The sequence below is a fragment of the Trichoplusia ni genome, chromosome 6 (assembly GCF_003590095.1).
Source record: "Trichoplusia ni isolate ovarian cell line Hi5 chromosome 6, tn1, whole genome shotgun sequence".
NCBI classification, from domain to species: Eukaryota; Metazoa; Arthropoda; class Insecta; order Lepidoptera; family Noctuidae; genus Trichoplusia; species Trichoplusia ni.
In genome coordinates, this window is record NC_039483.1 from 13,019,685 (window position 1) to 13,042,954 (window position 23,270).

Genomic DNA, 23,270 nt, shown 5'->3' on the forward strand with positions numbered 1-23,270 from the left:
AAGAGTTTTCACAATTGATCCAGTCAGGTTAGCTTAAAGAATTGAAGAACTTAATTCTTATTATAGTTAGTGCCCATTACGTTCGTTTTAAATAAAATGGGGAGACTTGATGTGTAACTCAATTGATTTAGTGATCCCATTAATTAAACCTTAAACATTTCTAATTAATTGTTTAGATAGATAGCGTTTAAATAAAATAGTTCGGACTTTGGTGCTAAATAAAAAGTGAATATCAGTCCAAAATTAGGTAACATATATTTTAGTACGCCGAAAATGTTTGGTGAAATGTCATTAAGTCCTATATTATGTTCTTTTTAGTCTTGACAATATGTAAAATTTCGAGATTATAAACACATGTATTCACTTTATCAGAGTTTTCAGGTCAATGAGCATGACATATTTTTTATAATACTCTAACCTATTAACTGGATGGATTAATTGCACGGCATACTGGTGTGCCATGAACATGAATTTCACATTAATTTATTATTTTAAGTACCAACATTGAATAATGTGTCGGTGAGAACATGCCTACATATACCTTGATTTACGTACTGTTTATATTATGTTATAAATATACAAACTAGTCCTTTTCATTGATATGCATATTTAATGTTGGCAAGTTTATACATTTCTGTTAATATTACTCCTTTTTCTTCTCTATTTCATTAGCTTCTTTATTATATTAATTCTTCTCGTTAAATGTTGTAAATTAATTGTATATGGCTAATTGTAACTAAGGTATGATGGAGACCGGTCAGTCTGTGGTATAAGTTAATAATAAGTGAGGTTTTATAGGGTGCTTGGAGATGTTTCCTGATGTTACATGCAGGTTTTGCACTTAATTTTGTGTACTTACGTTGTTTTGACATATCACATAATATAAATATCGAAGTTTAAGGACTAACATTGTATGTAAATATTTGCTTCGAAATTATAAAAGTGCTTGTAACACGTATCCATCTCCATGAGTCTCAACGTGCTATGAATGTTTATTCCAAAGAATTAATTTCAAAATTATAATAAAGTAGTGCCTTATTTGGTGTTCTTTAAAGATATTCTTATGTTTAACATTTAGAATTATTTGTAATTTATTTAAACTGCTATTTCGTTGTTTATTTTCGTCTGACCATAGCAGTCACTGTATATAGAGGTGTGCGTGCAGCGTGGGCATAGCGCTTGTGACGGATGTGAGCACAGTTTATTTAAGTAAGTAGTTGTAATAACCCAGTGCACGAGACGTCACCCCTGTCTGTATAATGTGATTTGTGATATAAGTTATTAGTGTTATTTGTTTGCTCAAAATTACTTTCTCCTTTCGATCTGTGTACTTATGGTTCATGAAATTTGTAAGACTGTATTTTATTTTGTTGTGTAACATCGTTAATAAACTTCGGGTTATGAATATAGTTATTTTGAAATTGAAAATGTTTTATTTTACCTAGAATTACAGGCGGAATGTCAATAATCAAACAAATCACTAAATAAAAATAAATAATTTATTTAAGGTTGATCGAATTTCATTCTCGTGGGTACGACCGGAGCTCGGGTCGAAGTGACTAGACTGTACACTCAACATTTTTCATATGTATTCATAAACAATATATTATTTCTGTACAAACAGAAAATCAACACTTAGTTATAAACATTACATTTCTACTTAATGTAAATATAAATTATATCACTAATACTCGAGTATTAGAATAATTAAATCCACCGAAAAATAATATTACACACTGCCAGGAGCATTATTATAATAGCTTCCTAAAAAATATATTGTTAGTCTTATTCGTTGCTACCCCAACAAGTCATTACGTCTAAGATTATTTGGCGCCTGCAACTAACCGCCGTAAAACCCTCTAAAGATCAGTCCATCGTGTTAACATGGCAAATCGTGCAGTTTTCGAGGTTCGTAGTCGACATGCAGCGCGAGAGCGTGCGTGAGTGGGTGTCGGGGTGTCGTCGGTATTGTTTGCCATACTAGCCAGGAACTTGCACTACGACGGCAGGTAATACTGTCTCGATAGTGTAGTGAGTACGAGTAGCGCTGCGCCTTAGAATTCGGTGTCGCCCAGCACGTTGTACATCAAGCGCTTGAACGAGTTCGACTGTTGGATGTGCTCTTCATGTAAGGAATTCACCTGTAACGAAAAGTGTCTGTTGTAATTTTATTATGATAATTATTTGCAAACCATGTAATAGTAAAAAGCCAATTCTAGTTGCCTCACATAGACCTGATTGTCATGTAGGTTTATCACAGTCAGAATACTGTGCCCACAGATTTTACAGTTACAGTTTGAGGTATAGGTATGGAAGAGCTGTCTGAATGATATAATATAATTTGGTAAACTTACGAAGGTCGCTTGTTTTCCTTTCGGCTTCTCTTCCGGCTTTGCTGGCCTCGGAGGTGGCGCTTTCTGTAAACATGACATATTGTAGCAGAACAGTGACAGCAGATACAAGAGGTAATGAAATCAGAGAGTGCAGTGTCGAGGTACCTTCTGCGGCGGCGCCGTGAAGACCTTGGTCTGCACGGGCACGGGCACCTCGCGCAGCTCGCCGCCGAGCCCGTCCTCCTGCAGCGCGCGGAACGTGTCGGACTTGGCGGGGTCGTACAGCACGGTGGGCTTGTGACTGCGGTCGGCCGGGGCGGGGCGTTAGGGTTTAGTCGGTTAGCGGGCGCAACACAATCATAGAGAAAACACATTAGAGACGACTCTTACCGAGTTAAAGGGACGCGGAAGCGGTTAGTACGTACAGAAATTTAGTTTTGTTTGTTTTTCAGGAAGGAGAGGTCGATAAAAATACTAACATTAATCATGTAGAATAAGTTCTCTACCTTAACAATAACATTTAGTTCATTTATATAAATAAATAGAGTACGATTAACTTAATAACTATCTACTTTGTGTAAAAGTGAACGCCACACTGTGATCACACAATGTTGTCGCGTGAACGTGGGGCGCATAAGAGTCGTATGAATATATGTTCGAGACTCTAGAACGAAAAGTAGCTGTCAACAGATCGACGTCGTCACCATGCTTGACGATAAGAACTGAGCGTGGAGTGAAATAGACCAAGTTCGCAAGATACGAAAGAGCAACATAAAAAATAAGATAAAGCATTAATGCATTATGAGGATGGGCGACGACTGTTGTACTGGCGGCGTTCTAGTAAAAAACTTGCCTCTTGACAACGTGCGGCCGCCCGTAATGGCCGTTAGCGCTATGTGAGCAGAGAAATACTTCATTATTACGAGAATTTTACATTTTTCCTAAGCCTCCGATATATTTCTTTAGATATTACCACACTGCAGATAGTTGTGATCCCGGTAGTCCATCAGGCCTCGGTTAAGTCATTAGATTTGTGTTGCAAAAAGCCAGGGAAATTTTATTCAATTTCATAATTAAAAAGAAAACTTATTTACAGAGAATTCTATGTATACTTCATAGACATGTGGTTTTTCTCTTATATAACGCTTAATCTGGCATCCGTCCATGTTGTCGAAATTCTTTGCCAAGATTGTGAAGTCTGAGTCGACTGGCTACATTTACTTAACCTTTGCTAACTTATGTGTTTTGCGAACATTTAGCGGTTCTAACAAATTGCTACATATTTTTAGGCCTGTGTCACTTCTTTTATAGGCCAAAGATTGTAATACGAGGCCAATAACCATCTGTAACCACTGAAATCTAACTTACGTAATTTCGTATGTAGGAAAACAGATTTGTAAACCTTATGAGAAGGGGTAATTGTATATTTAAGGGTCTATTCTAAAATTCCTATCTAAAAATACTCACGGCAACGGCGAAGTTTGTTGCCTGATCGAGTTAGCGATGTTTTGTTCAGAGTATAGATTGATCGGAGAGTTGAACTGCTTGTGCACCACCTGAAGAGACATAACATTATTTAGTGTTATATAAAAACATGTTTTTAATAAAACAAGTGAAAGAAGCTACACGACCTCATCATCACGATCAAATTAAAACACCAATTGTTTAACTGTTAACATAAGTTCCACTTATAAAAATCTTTTTAGGTTCAAAATTTCACGAGATTAATATTTTTTAGAAGATTTTTTATGATAAAATTTTGTTTTAGAATAGGATTTTTGATCTGCCAATTGGGTAAATACGAATGCGACACAGAAATGTAAAAAATTAGATTTCTACTACAATGTTTGGTTTAATGCTAATACTAGACGGGTAAATAGGGTTCTTTACATCGATGTAATGAATGGCAGAAAATAAACCCTCATACAAGCTCAAACCAGATGGCGTATAGACATATGATGTTATGAGTAACGATACATTACAATAGCACCAAGTTAAGCATCACAAACATTTTGGAAGTGCCAAAGACCAGAAGAATAAATAGACGACTACAATAAAATTAAACTGAAACAGAAACGACTCATTTTCTTGTCTGTGGTGATAACCAAGATGCTATTACAAAATATCGTTTTATAGTCGACCGGCTTCGTAACAGAAGTTTGTCGTTCATGCTTGAAGCTGATACTGTATCACACAAGTCATTTAGTGCACCACCTTGTTCGCCTCTTCGCCGACCACTCGCTGCAACACCGACTCGGCAACCTGAGTTTTTATGAAAAATACTATTGTACTATACAATCCGTGCGCTACGTTTATTAATACCGTTAATGCTGCATATTTGCAATGTGTTTTACAGAAATAAAAAGGAATGTAAACAAAATAATTAATCTGTAAAAGCACCTTAATAAAGCGTTCTGAATGTAACTCGACGACAGTTTAAGTGACTTCCTTCTTATTTCTCTTAAATATGAGTGAAATAGTGTTTAATAAATATTTTATTTTACAACTTTTACAGAAAGTTCTATGTTTTGTACAGAAGAGAGTGAAATAGAAAGTGTAGTAAGTATGTGTGTGTTTAGAGTGCGTGCTTGTGTGTGACGTGCATTAACTAATGTGCCTTCGAGCAATACTTAAAAACAAATTCTGTCAGCCTATTTATTTAATGGTAAAAATAGTAACTAAACCTTCTAGAAGGTATTGCATAAGTTTCGCAGCGATGTTATACTTAGGCTGTGAATATAGCCTGTATTTTTAGCGATCTCTCTTTATAAATACTTTCTGATTCAACTGTCTAATGGTATGTAAGTGTTATTGCAGATATAAATCATAAATATTTTTACAAGTCCGATCTGGAAAGATCGAAAGCGTTCAAATGGATTAATATCAAATACTTTTTATGAATATTGTTCCAAACGCTCATAGGCTGACAAACGGTTTTTTTAGATGTTTCCTCCTGCTATCTTTCGTAGAACTAGGTTTTGGTGTTTATTGTTTTGAGTAACAGACATTTACAATGAAACGTCATAAAAATGATTTTAGGAAAAGATCTATGTGAAAATTGGATCAACGCCAGCTGTAATTATTTTACATATACAAAAAATTCTTATACTATTAGATGTATGTTTCGTAAGCACTGTAATTTTTTCGTTATACATTCTAAACTTTTGGCACCACAAGAGACCGAGAGTAGTCCCTTGTGGCATGCCTGACTACAAATGTACTAGAAATGCCAGATTATAACCACACTAGTTTATATCGAAAGGAAAATTATAATTATGTACATAACACAATTATTGCTACATTAATTTAAATGAATAATATTATAGTATATCCATTGTAAATTAGAATATAGGTACTCCAGCTCTGGTGCTTACTTTACTCAAAGGCCTTATTCTGGCTATGCTGTTATTGGCAAGGTTTCTTGTATAACGAATGGAGAGGATCTAGGAACCTGTAGACGTGGCCTTAAGCTTTGAGACACTTTTTAATCTAATTACCATTGGTGCCTCAACAAGTAATGGGTGGTTTTATAGATTGGAGGGCAATTATGAACAAACTGTCTGCACCTCGTCATTTGTTTAGCGCTATTCTGTTAGGCCTTATTCTTAGGTAATTAACAGTTGTTACCTTCTGCCTCATAAGGGTGTCGCGGTAGTCGTGGCTAGGGGGCGCGCGCATCGCCGGGTTGGGGTGATGGCGCAGGTAGCTTTCGGTGGGTCCGGGCTCGCGTCGGACCTTCGCACCCGGCAGAACCAGGGGCGTCGTGCGGTATGGCTATAAAACATCGTAAACGGTTAAAATTTAAAGTAAGTTTACAATTAATATTTTGATTATTAGGTGATAAAAACTAGGAATTAATCACGGGGAGGTTATCCGGCTAGTTTCGATGAAACGAACTCTAGGTTCTCCGGACAAGTGACGTTTCCACAATGATTAAAGTCAATAAAGAACGCTTAAATGTATGGAAATTACATTTCATTTCAACTAATGGCATTACTTAGACCTGTTTTCTCCATACATTTCCGCGTTTTCTATGGACCATAATAATTGTCAAAATGTCATTTCGCTGGATAGGCTGATGGCTGATTCACCTTCGATATCTTGACGTGAGAATTATCGGTTTTATAGGTTTTAATCGTCGTCGTTCATGAAATAATAAAAAAAAACTTTAATTCAATAATGTACACCTATCAATCACAATATCTCAACTGAAATCCAAGGTTTTTTTCATCAACCGTTTAAATATCGAATTTATCTTGTAGGTGGGGAATATGGCAATGATAATTCCTTGGTTTTCATATGAGTGTTGTTTGGAATTTAGCCATACAGTTTAATAGTGTTTTCAGCAATTGTTATGCAAAACATATTTAATATCACTCAGTAAACCATATTATATGCATGTCTCATTTTCCGTCTATGAGCAACATTTAATATATTAAATCAACATGAGTCATAAGTTCAAATGTTTTGAATAATTTACAAAACAGATTTAGCTCTGCATTGGATATCTGCTGTTGTTAACGAGATTCAAGATCATAGGTGTTTTGAAGACTTATAGGGCTATTATTAAAATCTGATGTTCGATATTATGCAAATGGTTAAAAGCCGATGTTGGTATTAAATATATAGCCATGATCTAGAATAGTTGGCTCACATCACACGCTAAAAATAGTGAGCGTAGTAGTCACATAAACCGACACAACAGCGTAAAACAAACGGCGTTCAACATAAAACCGTGATTTGTTTTACTGCCCTCGCTAACTAATGTTACGGTTTCTGAAATACACCTTCTGATTGTGACATTAAAGCAACCTTACCGAAGGTCGCAGATGAAGTCATATAAATATCAACAATATTCAAACGGAAAGTAAATCAATCAGAGTCAGACTAATCAGACGAAATTTTGTCAAAGAAATTGGATATTTATGCAAAGATTAGCCGCTTAACATCGAGGAACGTACGCATCGCGTCTAATTATAACACGAGGCTATTCCATGCGGGTTATGATATGACTTCTGACACGATTAAGTTTTATTTATACAGTTGAGTTACATTCAGCTGTTGATCATCTTTCAAAATTTGATATGTTCATGGTGTTAGATAATTTTATAGATCGATTGAAACGCGGCTTGGTTGGTAACGAAACTTAGAGAATAATAGATTGTGTAGAACTAGTTCTAAACCATATCTACCGCATTGGATAAGATAATTCAGGCGAAGAACTTTGTCCTTGTTACATTATAAATTCCAAAATTCTTCTCTTAAGTTTCAAACTTTCGATATAAGCTCAATATGTTTCGAAGCTTTTAGTAAAATCCTTGCTTTGAAGAAAAGCATCACAACTGAGAAAGACGATCGCTAAATACCACAACATGACAATTAACATTTGTAGGTGAAGGAAAATTTACAAATACCGGATTCCTGGAGTTAATTTCTCCACGAGTTGAATCATCCATGTATTTAGTAGGCACTATATCAATAAAACAGTACAGTAAGTCATTGAAATTCATAAAACTTTACTGAAGCATTTGGTTTAGTACCGCGTATGTGCCAATGAGCAAACAACAAACTTCGTTTATTTGCGTCGATGTTTACAAAAGCGGGGGCTTTCGCCACTGACGCAACGTTCTATGTTGGTCGGATACGTTTGGGTTGGTTTAATTGTCGGTACGGTTATTTTTTTGTATGAGTAGTTTCAATATTCTTTGTTACCAAGAGCAACATTACTGTGACGACAAAGCGCTGTTAAGGTACACCGATGGGTAAAGGTAGTCTGTTGAATCTACAATTCATTAACAGAGAACACTGAATCTCCTAAGAGTTTTCAATTAATCTTAAAGAATTAGTGGATGAATTGATTTTGCACCTCGTTTCATACATGCTAGAATTTAGTCGTTTGACTGACGTATAAGTTAAAGGATATATGAGGGGTTCAGGTCTAAACCCGTCTCTACGTAGACTTCGACCAAGTGCTGTAGGGTCGGCTTCCCTTCGTACGGGATTCAATTAAATTACATATTGTACATGGAACGAATCCCTATCTGACCTCCACGTCCCAGTTTAGTATATTACTTGATTTCCCAGTAAGAATGAGTAAAAAGAAGCACGGGCGGTTCTTATGTACAAAACAGAGAGATGCATAGTATAATCTTTATTGCACACCGCATTAATAAAGAATTGGATACAAATAAATAGTAACATGGTGCCACAATGCGCGGTCTTATCGCTAAAAGCGATCTTTTGCAGTACAGTTAGTTTGTAGATGGAAAATCTATTTTCTCGCCTAGTAACCTAAGCGGAGGAAGTATGTGAGTTTGTCTATCTTTCTCAATATTTCTTTCTCATTTTCAGACCCCGAGATTTGTTGTGATTTGAGTAATGAGTTTTAAATCTAGGCTAGAAGACTTTTAATCGTTATTACATATGGGTACAATCACGTCACAAAATCGTGTTGAAAGATCATGTGGGAGTAAAAAATTTGTAACGTGACATTGATGCAAAAATAACTTTACAGTTGGCTGCTTAACATCGGAAAGAGGCTGTAGGCTAGTTTCTAGAATAAACAAAGAGACGCGAAGGCATTTCGTATTCTTTTGAGCGTTAAGAGAATTAATGTACGTTTCTTAAAATAATCTATGGTCGTTAGATGGTTTTCTTTTAAGATTTAAATTGCTTGGTTTTCTTACTTTTTTACTGGCATTCGATTAATGATCTCTGTAGATCTGTTACGCAGGGTCAAAGCGGCATTGTCGGAAAGAGGGTAGTATTTTTTTGTACTGTTTTGAATGTACCGTATGCCAGATTAATTTAGACGCATTTTTGCATTTTGGCTCTATACAAAAAATTTACATAGTAAAAGATGCTTTAGACATGAAACTTCAGTTTTTGAAATACTGTCAATATTTACAAAAGTGCTTTGTACAATATGGCAAGCAAAATTCGATTTTATAATCACTTACGATTTTTATCCGGAAAGTTACATCGTTAAGCTCTCGACTGGGCTATTACATCACATATTTTGCAACACTACGCCTGTGTGTGAAGTGCTCCAAATTTAGATTGTGCTTCAAATTCCCATGTCGGGGTTGGCGTCTCACATCTTTTGGAATTTAATATAAACTATATTACCACGACACATATTTGACCAGATGGTTGCGAGTATTAGTAAGGTTTTAGTTTGATTATATTAGTCGCACGCACCCAGTTGGTGACGACCTCGTCTTCAGGATGCATGGGATCCTGGTACCCGTTGGGGAAGAAGTTAGGATTGACGGCCATCTTGTTAGCACTTAGTTGCGCGGACGTGTGCCGTGCAGAGTGTGATCGCGGACTGCCGCTCCAGTCGTCTTCTCCCGCGTAAACAACGCGATTTCAATGCATTCTATTTTGGAAATATGGCGGGAAAATAGGCGTCAGCGTGGGCGAAAACCTCCCGCGCGGCCGCAGAGCCTTGCGCCACATAAAGCATACATAATTTATATGTTTTCCTAAACACTTTTTATAAGCAGCAATAATATAAATGTACCTACTGAACGGCTTTTATATCTAAAATAACTGCAAGGAAAATTCTGTAACTTTTCAGAGTTAATTAAGATAGGATAAGAAGATAACATCATGTCCAATTCAATGCTATATAAAAAATGTTTGTGGTTTTTTCTATTTAAATAGTTTTAAAATGTTAGAGGCCAATTAGAAAATGACGAAGTCAGTACCGACTTTATTACGAGTAGTACTAGAAATACGGCTGCAGCGATAGTCTATTATTGTGATTCATGATTCAGAAAACGAATTTAGTGCAGCTCAAGAACGTTCCACAACTTAATGAACTATTACATGTTTTTTTGGCCGTTTTATTATAATGAACCGTTGTCGAATGTTCAAATCAGAATGATTCTAATTAATAAGTAAATATCATTAAACGCTAATATTTGGCCGGTTTCCAACGTACAGTCAGCGCCAAAAGTCGATGAACAGAATCAACTTTACAAAACAGCTGTTCACAATAAAATGCCATAAGTTATAGTCGCAACTGGGAAACAAAATAGAATGTACACCAGAAAATTTACAAAAGTCGTTAAACACGAGTATTTCAAAAGTATCTGTGCACTAGTATTCCTAATGTCGCTGAACATCATTCTATCAAAAGTCACTAAACAGCAGAAAAAACAAAATTAGGCTAACAAAGTATATTTTTAATGTTGCCGTGACTGTGTTAAAATAATATAAAAAAAATATATTTTAAATTAAATTTATTATTTCATTTATTACTTTAAGTAATAATTCAAATGAAAATATTTTAGATATTGTTAACGAAACCTTCTTCTCAAAGTGAAACCTCCTTCAAGATCCTTAGTGAAACCTCTTTCGAACCTGGGATTTGACTAGCAGTCCTATAAAAGACGGAGCGCCCTTAGCAACGCCCTCTCTCCGCTGTCTGCTGGCTTCTTTTTTTTATATTATTTTAATATTTAACAAAAAAATAATGGATTAAAAATTCTAAATATCCATGTTTTTAAATGTCACTCCATTCAAATTGTATCAAAATCGGTCCAGCATTTTTAAAGTTATAAATTGTATTGATATAGATACAGCAAGCACTGTCCCAAAAATAGCTCAACAACATAAGCGTCAAAAGTAGGTACATTAACACAGTCACGGCAACATTAAAAATATACTTTGTTAGCCTAATTTTGTTTTTTCTGCTGTTTAGTGACTTTTGATAGAATGATGTTCAGCGACATTAGGAATACTAGTGCACAGATACTTTTGAAATACTCGTGTTTAGCGACTTTTGTAAATTTTCTGGTGTACATTCTATTTTGTTTCCCAGTTGCGACTATAACTTATGGCATTTTATTGTGAACAGCTGTTTTGTAAAGTTGATTCTGTTCATCGACTTTTGGCGCTGACTGTACGTCACAAGTTTAGTTTAGCATAACGTAGTTAACCTATATTCTGAAAATCAAGGATACATTTAACGTAGAGAAAAATATGGATGTCAGCATCCTACAAAGGAACCAACCACTAAACTTAAAAGCTATGAGAGTGATACAAGCGTTGGATTTTTCCGAAGAATGTAAATGTGAATCAGCGCAAGATAATTTAAAGTAAGCCTCTCAAAATATAAGCACGCGAAAAAGTCTTGCGATTTGGCTTTACGCCAAATTACGAATGATGAAGTACGATTATTAATTCGAATGTGACATCATGAAATTCATGACCCCAAATTAAAATAAAATGTCAAGCCTTGGGATCAGTGCTGATAATTCCCTTTCAACATATAGTCTAAGGGGTTTAACCGATTAACGTTACTCTGAGTTTGCCACGTCTGACTTCCGTCCTCCAACCTTGGACCACTTATAACCTCCAGCACGTTACGGGTGAGAACCTATACGAGGCCGTTGACTGAGTACTTGTGCGGAAAATCTAATAATCATAGATCGAAGAAATAAGATACTAATTAAAGGAGAATTACTGAAATACATCTCGAGATCATTCTTAATTAAAGTTCAAAGAATGTTAGACCCACCAATAAATTCAACCAGAAGTCGTAAATTGAAGGACAGGAAGTTTACGGGATGATTGAAGACAGACATTATTAATGAAGCAACAACTCTTGCATAAGCGGACTAATCACATGTGCGGTGATGTGCCAGACGTAAGAGTTGGCGATGAAAAAGGAAGTTTAGCACCTTGCACTGATTTAAAAGACGTTGTGTTGTTCTGGTTAAATAGACATGATGAAAAACATGGATAAAGACTCTAATGAGTTGTGTCATACATCTTGCTTGTCATGATCTAGCAATATCCATATTTTTTTCCGTCTCGTAACCCTCTTGAATTTAATACTCGTGAGAAAGAGTTCAATATTTGTTTAATAACTTTCACGAGGAAACTTTCATAAAATAATTTTCGTAACTCTTTAAAATTATGCCACGATTGTATTCGAGGAGTTGAGATACAGAAGTTGTATTGATGAAGTGGTGAAAACTAGGCTTAAGCAATGACTTTGACGATTCAAAATTAAATATTCAAACTTCATTAAAACTCAAATTGATTAAAAATCCTATCCTGTTTCCAATTTTTGGGTGATCTACTTGTTTTGTTACTAACCTGACTCTGGATAGACTCGTCAATTGTTTCATCGGTACGTGTGGAGGAAGGTGAGAGCATGAGGGTCCTGTACTCTCCTTCCAGCTGCAGTGGGTAGGTGTACTGCGGCAAGCCGGCGGGTCCCGCGGGGCCGTGGCCGGGGGGCGGTACCGGGGTGCGCGGGAGCGATTCCGGGCCCCGGAACTGTTGCGGCATCGGGCTGTGTGTCCTGCAAGTATATGGTCTTGTACGAACTGATTTTTGGGTGTTAAAGGGTAAAAGTTTGTCCTTTTAATTCTGTTTCCGAAAGATTTACTTCTTAGTGCAAGATATTGTGTTTACCGATACGGTAACAAGATCAAAATTTTTTGTCCATATATATAGAGATGTAGTTGAGCTATTTATTGTTCGTGCCTGCAATAGTTATTGGAATAAGGTATTGACCAATCTCCAAACCAAAAATGATGCGTTGCAAGATTTAAACTTCAAAAGTGCAGATTTTGAGTATATGTTAGAAACTGTAATAATATAAACATCCAGTAATTAAAATTTCTTATAGTTAAACCTTAAGATGGAATGCGATGTTTTGAACACTTTGCTTTTAATAGAACCAATGAGAGCCCGACCTTTGGCTCGATCTCAGCTGAGGTATGCGTTGTTGTTATTTGACTAACATTTTCATTTCATTTTAGTTAAATATACTTTATAAATTGGTAGTAATCGTTAAAATGTCTGTATTTAATTTAATCGGAACTGTTTTTGGATGGTAGTTTGAAATTTTGGCAACGGATTTTCATTTAGCATTTGGTAATGTTTTAGTACCATCAAGATCTATAGAAGAATATCAAGATTGAACAGCTGCAAGATCAATCTAAATTATGAGTCGAATACTATACTAAAGACAGTCACATCTGATCAGGATTTCAATGCCAATTAATGTGTGATGTTTAATGATAGACTTTCTCACAAATACATTTTTGTTTCTGTTTGTGTTTAATTAACTGGGTAAGTATAGAGCAAAGGCTATGAGGATCTTATCGAATATGTATAGTGTGTGTATAAAATCGAAGGAGGCTATTAATTCTTTCTAAATTCTATCAAACATCACGATGTTTCACATCCACAACGTTTATCTTAGCAGGAGTTGTGTAGTACATTTGTGAAAGAGGACACCACTTTATGCCGTGAAGTACAACACCTGGTTTTCACAACAGCAAAAGTGAGTTTGGTGGTGGTGAGTTTGTCTTCAATACCAATACCATTCATCCATAAATTATATTTCATTTATTTTGTTCCTTAAACATGTGAAAAGGGTGTGAAGATTAAAAAAATACACCTGTATGCAAGAAACAAACACAATACCTATGTCTTTACATTCAAAATGGCAAAACATCAAGGCATCTAAAAACCACGGTTTATCTTGCATCGTTTTTGCAAACTGCTCTACAATTCGTATCACATAAAATCCACCTGACAAGCTCAAACCGCGATTGCTCTACATACACAGAAGGATAAAAATGTGTGTCGTTTGGGGGGTTTAATATCAGGTATACAAATGGTGTGTGTATGATACCTGTATGGTGCAGCAGCGGCATTGGGGATGGGCGAGCGCGGCGCCATTGGGGTCGATCCTCGCGGTGCTTCGCGATCCACGTCCCTATACAACGCGCAATGATTATGAATGGCACATGGATTTACGTCATCACGTGCAGTGCTATGCCAATGCAATGACGTATACACGGGATCAAATATACAATACACATTTCTGAACTATTTCAAGAGTTTTAGAAGTAAAATATTTGAATATTAAAACAAAATTTGTCTGTTTAATGAATTTATCCAGAAGTGTGTTTTGTTGATATGCAACATTTAAGGATAGATGCAGTGCAATAAGAACATTGGTGGGCTAAACATATATATGGAGAGTGTAACATCAAATACATTTATAGAAAAACTATTATAACATAAATATAATATTATGTAGGAGTTCATGCACGTAATGCCGACGCCAACTGACGGCATAGATACAGATAACGTCTATTGAAGGAGTCTGGATATTAACAAGTTTCATAACAAGTATTCTTTTAAGATAACAAATTCTATAGTTATATGCAGAAATAGTTTAATTGTTTAAAACACCGATAAATTACCCATGCATATATATTTTTTAATCTAAAAGAAAATAAATTTAGAAAGAAAGATGCTAAATAATAGATCATTAATAATACATAACCACGGAATTATAATTGGAACAAAATGCAACGTGATACTGAATCGTTACTACACTAAAATTAATTTAAAATTGAATTAATAAACGATTAATAACCTATTATAGATTAGAATAGATCACTCACGCATTCGTTTGCTTAAGATTAGATACTTATTTCCTTATGCATATGCTTACACATCGCAAGATTTTACGAATACAGATTCTAGTCTCAAAATGAGACCTGAATAATTTTGGAAGGTAACGAAAGATATTAATAATATTTACGTAAGCTTTAGTGAATAAATACCTCAGAATTCAGTATCACAAGAAACATAAATCAACATCTAGGTAAAGGGCAACATAGATGACACCTAATGCAAGTCTTACTCAGCGAACTCGTGATAGAAGGTAGGCGTGGGCACGCGGCCTACAAAGCTGCCCGGAGATCGAGGCAACGAGTATAGATGGGCACTCGCACCGCCCCTGGGGTAACACTTCATACTTTACAACAAGGAATACGTAATCTTTGAAGAATCATCACCGCGTAACGGAAAAGATTCAAACATTCGATACCGCGACACGGCTCCTGGTATCATTTACATGAGAAATACGTTAACGTTCTATCTCCGTGAAAAAGTAAACGGAAAAAAATAGGCCGTTTTTCCTTCATTTGTTGGTAATGACTTTACGATTCTCTGTCAACAGATGATTGTAGTCGCAAGGCCCCTGGTAATCCTATATCTTTACACCAAGGCATACGTAGTAAATGAAGTATCATCTGAGCTGATGACGGAAATTCAATTTGGTGATGTAAAGGTTGGAAAAATCTCTTTTTTTCTATTAATACACGGCATTAGCAACTGTTGATAAATTATATGATTTGTGAAATTCCCATGAGTTCGTTTCCACAAAGGATCATGACCCTAAACGTTTTTCAATATTGTTTGACTTTCCCCCGTCATAAAGCAAATGTTCAGAATTTATCGTCAATTAACATCCCGATAAGCTAAGTAAACCGCCAATTTTCAACGGTACCATTTCTTCATGTTTCAAATTGAATGTCAGCTTAGCGAGATCTCTTTTATGACCGAATTGTTTAGAGTTTTTCGGCATCATGTATATGTCTTACCTCTGTACAACCAACTTGATCTGTTTGGGTGCATTCCTGAAGAGATTCTGTGCGTCCTCATGTCGCAGGTCGCGTGCGTCGTAATCGTCGATTTTTGCAATAATGTCACCGCGTACCAGTTCCCTGCCCGCGGGAGTGCCGGGTGTCACCTGGAATTCATTCATTTTGGTAAGTTGCCTGTAATATCTAACAACAGCTTAAAGCTTTAAAATAGCTTTATGGGAATGAATATGACATTTTGCAAATGGTGATTAAAAAAAACAGCGTTGTACAAGACTTATTATTTTGGTACTTCAAACCGCCCGCGAAAAAGGTGTTGCAAATGTTCGGTTCAAAGAAGCCAATATGTCAATCTTAACGAGCCGGTTTAATTATTTATTTAAACTGTAAATTGTGTTTGAAGTCTTGAGCACTGAAACATTCTAGAAAAGCTCTATCTTCAAAGGCGTGCTTTATTTTTATTCAAGTCAGCGAGGCGACGTTGTTATTTTTTTTATATTTATGGATTTTTTGTTGTTCTTCAAATGCAAAATATAGTGCGCAAGTATAATAACAACGTGTTATCCAGGTTAGTACAACCTACGCATGTATTGTTTCAATTTTAGTACAAACTACACAGGTATGCGGCACTTATAGAAGGCTAACAGACGGACCGTGACATTCTGAAGTTTGAACCAAGCGTCCAAGCCGTTCGGTCACCTCCAAGGGTACGTGCAATCAACACATTTTTAGCAATTGAAGTAATTCTGTTGTCAAAACACAGCCACAAAGAATATATTTCTAGTAAGCGTTAGATAAGTTTGTAATAAGTTTTAATGATATCTAGTCTAACTTGGAGAAAAATGTTTTTTCGACGAATCGGCTATATTCCACGATACGCATCATTTTGCATAGGTGTCACCGTAATAATTGAAGGGTGTAGTAAATTGCATTAAGAGCAGTTCGACCTTGTAACTAGGGTAGAGGTGGGGAAGGCGCGGGACGCTTGCACTGTGTTTGGCTGCTCGCCAGGCTAAAAACGTCCGCCGGCGTCGCCGCGCCAACCTGACATTTTTTATTGAAAACAACTGACGGATCGGATGGAGGCCGCGTCGCATCGACGGCGCGACCTGCGCAGATCCATCACACACTTCCTCGAGTCAATGGCGAGGACATCCATCTAATTTTACTAGTAGGTATCCATCAACGTGGGTAGTGGTGAAATTTCTGTAGTGACGTCAATCCTAGTTTTCTGATTGACGGATATGCTCAGACATTACAGCAGCTGGCTATCGCCCATCCGCATTTCTTTCGTACGCAGGTGACGTGTGCTTACGTCAGCGAGAAAGCCCGTTAGTTTCAAAGTTTAGTGTTAAATGATAATCTATAAAAAGTTTTCGAACATTTAATTTAATTGACTTAATTTGATCGTCTTTAACAGTGGATAAGAAATGACAATAAATACCTTTCTTTATTGATTAAAAATTTTAGGAGAGAAGTCTTTAAATAATTTAATTTGAGATGGATAAACTGTTAAATTGCGTTGTACGGGAAAAGTACAACCACAGTTGCTGTTAATATATTTATTGGAACATGAGTTTGTTAACAAGGGCATATAAAAATATTATAACCTATTTGACACTACTACATGTATGCTAAACCTACAGAAATCCTTGACATTCACTTATTAAATGACAGTTTTAATATCCCAATAAACAATGACGACTACATGAAATGCATTAGCTTATCGTTAAGATGATAAATCAAGTCCTCGACGCTAATAGATATAGAATAAAATTGTCAAATTATTACGTATCGCCAAAATCTTATAAATCAACAGTTGCTAGGACTTGTTGCCAAGAACTGACATGAGTTATGAAGTTGCTAATTACTCAAATATTTTAATGAAAAATTTTCTTCGCCAAAGATAAACAATTTTATAATGTCGTAGTACAAAGCTTTACATCTAAATGTATCGAAGCGATTAGCTCATCTTTGCCATATGGAGAGGAAGTAATGAAGGCATTTTAATGGCTATGTAAAAGAAAAAATGAGCTCAAGGCTGCGTTCGGGATTGAAAGATTTACGACGGCTAAGGTCACCGGCGAGATTATTGGTTAAGTGCATTTCTCGCTCACCAGCTCTCCTGGAACAGACGCAAGACATCGTGCTGTTCGGGAAACTCAAACAAAACTAGGCCAAAAATGACGTACGGTCTATAATAAACTGTGTCAAGATTATTCAATATAGAATCGAACTTTGTAATAAATCAATAAAAATATATATTTTGTAAACAAAATACCGGGGCTTCCAAGGTTTTTGGTATATTTATTCATTTCGACCTGGAATCTCAGTAGAATTTAACTTTTTATGTAACTACGGATAAACTACTAAACGGTTGCTACGACGTATATCGCATATGGGAAAAGATTATCAAAGATCAAAAGCTAGCATCATATTGGCCTAATGGATAAAAAGCTTATATGCTTAGTAAAAACATGATATGAGACAAATCAATGTTTACATTTATATGGTCTTTGGCAAAATATTTCTATTCATACAAGGTGTCTTTTCGGGCACCCAAAAAGCTCTATAAATATTTCATCCCGGTTGTTATGGAATGTTTTTACGGTACAAAAATAAATAATGGGTTTGTTGGTATTCTAGAGGGCTTGAAAATTCAATGCAAATAGGTACTAACGGAGAGAAGCGGAGAGGGGAATGATTGTACTATGATATAAAGATACCCATATTTGTGTTAGTCATGTCGCTGTCCTCTGAGTCATATGTAAACATTACCATTGTTTAAATTTTGTGTCTATTGACGGGAAAGCGATGTTGCTGGGTATATTATGTAGATATTCAAACTACACAATATACACCGTGATTTTTTAGTCGTCTTACAAAAGCAGCCCAGTTCGTGTATCCGACGTAAAATACCCCTAGGCGCGATTATTATTTTTTTATCATCAACTAAGATATTAAGTACGAAGAAAAATTAATAAGGGCTCATAACAAAACTTGGCCCAGTTCTCTATGACCTAAATTTTAGTGGAAGAAAGGATTTTTTTTGAGCAATAAGGAGAAAAATGGTTCAACAAGTATGTATAGCATCTATAAGTTTGGGTAACAACTCTTCAAATACGTCTAAAAATGGTTATAAGGAAGTTGTTATTGTTAAATATTCGTATTACGGTATTTACGGTGATTACAATTGCCAACGAAGTAATGAAAATTGGATTAAATTTGACACTATTCACATCCCCGCAAGCATTTTGCCAAAATAATAACTAGATGTGCACTACGGGGGAAAAAATTCTGTGTTAATACAATTAATTTCCAAGTATCCCATGTTTTTATACAATCAATTTTCTTGTTTGTTTGTCGTTTGTAAATTTTGCGGCATCCGAAAAGCTAGCCGATAAGGTAGCAGGCTGAAATTTTCAGGGTAGCTTCAAACCCAATGACAATGCAATTTACAACTATAAAATTAGCTGGACCAATTTTTATAAAAGTTGGAGTGAGTGACATGTAAAAACGTGGGTTTTTACAGTTTTTTAACCTATAAATGATTATTATTTGAGAATGCGAATAATGTATTTTTTATCCAATTTCCATTAATTCATCGGCAAATGTAAATAGCGGAATTGGGGCCTAGACAGAATGTACAACTGTTGGTACATTGGGTAATAGCTCAGCAGAAGATTTTACGATTCTATTTACCAATACGAAGACAGTCATAACAGCTTAAAATTAATGTTTCGTTACATTTTCGTAATAAACATTGCGAAATTGCTTCAACGATGTCGCAACGACATTTATGCTCAATACATTTTGGAAATTAAAGATTTTCATGTTTTAAAATATTTTTAAGACTCTATTATTGTCCTCAGAGAGATACCCGAGAGAGTCGACCAAGAATAACATACTGTTACTTGTCTGTGATTTGACAGTGAGTCACTTGGCTGCTTGCAGCAGATTAAAAAAAAACTAGGAAAGTCAGTGATTTGGCACCTCAAAGAAAAGGAAACATATTTTCAACGACTTTATCAAGCTATGCATCTATGCCAAGCATCCTGTCATTGAGAATGTAACGTAATGAACGCTTTTGTTTCATTTTCGTCAACCTGTTTAGAAATATGCAAGTAAGCAACTTTTATTGTAAAATATCCAGCAAAATTATTAATAAATGTATTGCATGGAAACAACTTTTTATAAAACCCGTAAATATATTCCCCATTGTTTTCATAATACACACTCTTCGTAACCTAGAATGATTACGGAGTTCTGCTTTCATTAGCTAAAGCAAAAAGATTTCGTAGAAGTTTGGTTACCATCAACAAAACAGACGCTCACTTAAATAAACACGCACTGACAAGCTTATCGACATCAAAGGAGTAAACACATTCTCAGAAATTAGCCCCTATGAGGACGAGAGCAAAATTGTATTCAAATAGAGTTCTATTAAAGAAATGTTTCACTGGATCTTGCACAGGAATATTTAACACGGCAATAACAACAAACATTGCAGTGTAACAAATTGTGATCGTAAGCTTCGCCGCTGATGACGCACAGACCATTCCAATACATAGTATTTTGAAAACCTGAAGTTCAATAGTACGGTAAGCAACGGAATATTCGATTTGCAAATAAATAATAAAGGCCAACTGTTACGACTAAAGCTGAATCGCTAAATTTTACTGCAAGGGAACTGACATTGTTTATGTTATGAACACAAATCAATCGAGAGTGCTTTTGGTCCCTGTGTTGGTTTTACTAAAGCTGTGTTCATGCGCACTTTAGGGACCAAGGTTAGAAAGAAGGTAGTTATAGGTAGGATACTAGCTAACATATATTTTAGAATGTAGCTACACTAAATGTAGAAAGATCTATATATTTCACTTTTCAACACGAAAAATGTAGATTACGATATCGGGGTCATGTCGTAGCTTCGTCGGCAGCTGTCGAACGACACGATACATCCAAGAATATATCAGTTATAAAGAGATCGTCGCCGCTCTATGTATATTTTAATGATGTTCTAGATAATCTTTACACAACAGACGTTTCCCGATATTTTAAAAACAGCTCACTAGATAGTTGATTATAAAAATAGCTTAAGTGCTTCACATTGCCGGCTTACTGATCAAATCCCAGACTGAGTGACAACGCTATAAATATATTTGTATCCCGGACAAATAATAAAATAATATAAGTTTGATCAAATCACTTTGGTAAATGACGACCTCGCTCTATATACTGTGTAGCAGGAGATAATTTAGCAAAAAGTAGAGTTAAGAAGTGCAGATGCGCGCGTGATTTGTTCATCGTCAACCTAGATAGCGTTTTATTTACAAACAGACCGGTACAACTCCAGCGCCGGTCGGGTGTGTTTACACCGGCGCGGAGGTGGCGTCCTGCAACAAGCCGTGGAAGCTATACCCTGGTGACGATGAGCGGCGTGGCGAGGTCTGCGCCGCCGACCAGGCGCAGGCCCCAGTTGACCTCGCGGCTGTCGCGGCGCAGCGTCACCACGAAGGTGTGCAGGCGCCCCATGCTGCCCGGAGAGATGCACTAACACGACAGAGCAGTGTGCGCGACGGGAACACGCGACGTAGTGTGCGCTAAATTAGCTTCACCGCAAACTCGCGCCGCCCCTGCCCCCCTAGTTCAGCACTGCATGTAACCCTGCCTTCGCAATTGACCTAATTCGATTTACGGAAACTCTGGGATACATCGATGGCTGATCATTCAACCGCTCCGTCACTCCGGTTGGGTGTTCTGCGACTTCAAATATATTGACGCATTAGACATGACCTACATTTCTGACTTCAAATAATTGTCTGTCATACAAATAATTAATGAAGTAATTTATTTATAAAATTTAGGTTTTATAATTAAGTCAGACCTTGTCTTGATAAATGCATAATTAGAAGAGCAAATTAGTCAACATTTAAAAGAGCAATATATTTTTTCGTCGAGAGCCTGTTTTTTTGCAAACAAAATTATCGTTCTATACTAAGCTATAGATTACCAAACGAATTGCTGCTGGCATTATCTACACATACCATTTCGTTTGACTGAATTATAACCCTTTTCGGTTATAGCGTTTTGGACTTAGCAGATGAGTAGTGAGGTCATCCGTTACTGATCACTATTTCCTACGTCAGTGTTTTATTATGTATTTTTATTGGCATCATGCACAGTTATAGAATTATATTTAGCCCATTGATCATGATTAGTAATATCGAAAACACATAAGGAATTGGCATGTGGCAGGCATCAACAGGCCGAAGTGGTAGGATATGTCATTATACTATTGTACACCTTAACGCCGTAAGTTACACATCGAATACATATTTTTTTATTCATTATTCAGAACTTATTTAACGAAACCGCAGAACATGTATTTTTTTAAGAATTCATTGTTTTTCTTCACACTCATGACCATATGAAATTCAATTAAATTTATTATATTAAATCCAATTACAATTTATGTAACGAATGAATAGTCTGGAAATTTGTGAATGATTATGCTCAGCGTTACACAACCGCACTTCATAGCATCTGGCTTCACGAATTGCCACCGGATAAACCACATCTCACTTATATAGAACTGCATAATATTATTTAAAATATCTTACAGGTCGCCTCTGTCCAAAGTCCCTGGGCTCACTTCCAGGATCCGCGCGCTGGTGGGGCACTCGCCAGAAGGGTGGCCTCTCGTACATCGGCATCTTGTCTTCCAATTTCTTTTCAGGCTACACTAACACAAAAATAATAAAATTAAAATCAAATTTCAACTGCAGGACGAAAGTATGATGCACTTGCTGATATAATGCATACTATCACAATCTCTTTATATTCGCCTTCGGTTAATTTCATAATGCATAAACGTAGGTGTTTGGCAGCATTTTCATGTCATAAATCACCTGTTCTATGGACAAGGACAGTCGAGCACGGTAAAAATCTCACGGTAGACGCCACGTGGGCTGGGTAGTGGGGAGCATGCAATATTAGGGCTAACTCACCAGAGGGCGCGGGGCGTGGTGACTAGTGCAGCGTCGTCCAGTCAGTGCCGTTTTCTATTATTTCGAGTAATTCCGGAGCAACATCAAACTATATCTATTTTTCGCGTCGCGGCGGGCGTCGGTTCGACGGCAAATGCTTCGAGTGATTTACAAGCCGGAGCTACACGAGCTGTTTCTGGGCCAATACAGAGATCAGCAACACTGCGGCGACTGTGCCTGGGTATACTCCACTCCGGTTCAATGCTCTCGAATATTCGTCTGGGTCGGATGTCATTACTTTTCTAGGTGACAAGACTGGCAAATAATGTGTTTTCGGACGTTGAACTCGTTGATATTGATGATGACACAAAAGAAAAATCCCAAAAATATATAAAGGGAATTTTGCATTATACAACAATATAGCTGCATACCTCTAAGGCTAAATACCTAATTAATACATTTGTAATTATGATAAGAATTTTGCATAATTTCCAAGCACCAATATAAAATACGAAAGG

The 23,270-nt window shown here is 36.4% G+C and overlaps 2 protein-coding genes across 14 annotated transcripts in view; one reads left to right on the forward strand and one right to left on the reverse strand.

Annotated features, from left to right (window-relative positions):
- LOC113495472 (carbohydrate sulfotransferase 11-like) overlaps window positions 1-23,270 on the forward strand; it is a 602,728-nt gene that overhangs the window by 571,383 nt on the left and 8,075 nt on the right. The window lies entirely within an intron of this gene.
- LOC113495469 (PDZ and LIM domain protein 3) lies at window positions 1,482-22,945 on the reverse strand. 11 transcript variants are annotated; one of them, XM_026874227.1, is made up of 13 exons: window positions 22,774-22,945; window positions 22,387-22,503; window positions 15,764-15,912; window positions 15,022-15,117; window positions 13,999-14,082; window positions 12,447-12,654; window positions 5,961-6,107; window positions 4,548-4,595; window positions 3,801-3,889; window positions 3,187-3,225; window positions 2,499-2,634; window positions 2,355-2,417; window positions 1,482-2,141 (listed from the first exon to the last, which is right to left on the reverse strand). In XM_026874227.1, the coding sequence occupies exons 2-13, from the start codon at window positions 22,477-22,479 to the stop codon at window positions 2,055-2,057; spliced, it is 1,239 nt and encodes a 412-aa protein (XP_026730028.1). In that variant the 5' UTR covers window positions 22,480-22,503; window positions 22,774-22,945; the 3' UTR covers window positions 1,482-2,054. The 11 variants fall into 11 exon arrangements, with proteins under 11 accessions (XP_026730028.1, XP_026730027.1, XP_026730023.1 ...); XM_026874226.1 differs by having other exon boundaries at window positions 22,387-22,508; XM_026874222.1 differs by lacking the exon at window positions 22,774-22,945 and adding an exon at window positions 22,589-22,642.

Excerpts from the sequence above, each read along its gene's own strand:
- LOC113495469 (XM_026874222.1), bottom strand. The coding sequence starts at position 22,627 with ATGAAATTAACCGAAGGCGAATATAAAGAGATTGTGATA. Across the intron at positions 12,655-13,998 it reads GCCGCTGCTGCACCATACAG|GACACACAGCCCGATGCCGC; the intron begins GTATCATACACA and ends ATATACTTGCAG. Across the intron at positions 4,596-5,960 it reads ACACCCTTATGAGGCAGAAG|GTTGCCGAGTCGGTGTTGCA; the intron begins GTAACAACTGTT and ends ATAAAAACTCAG.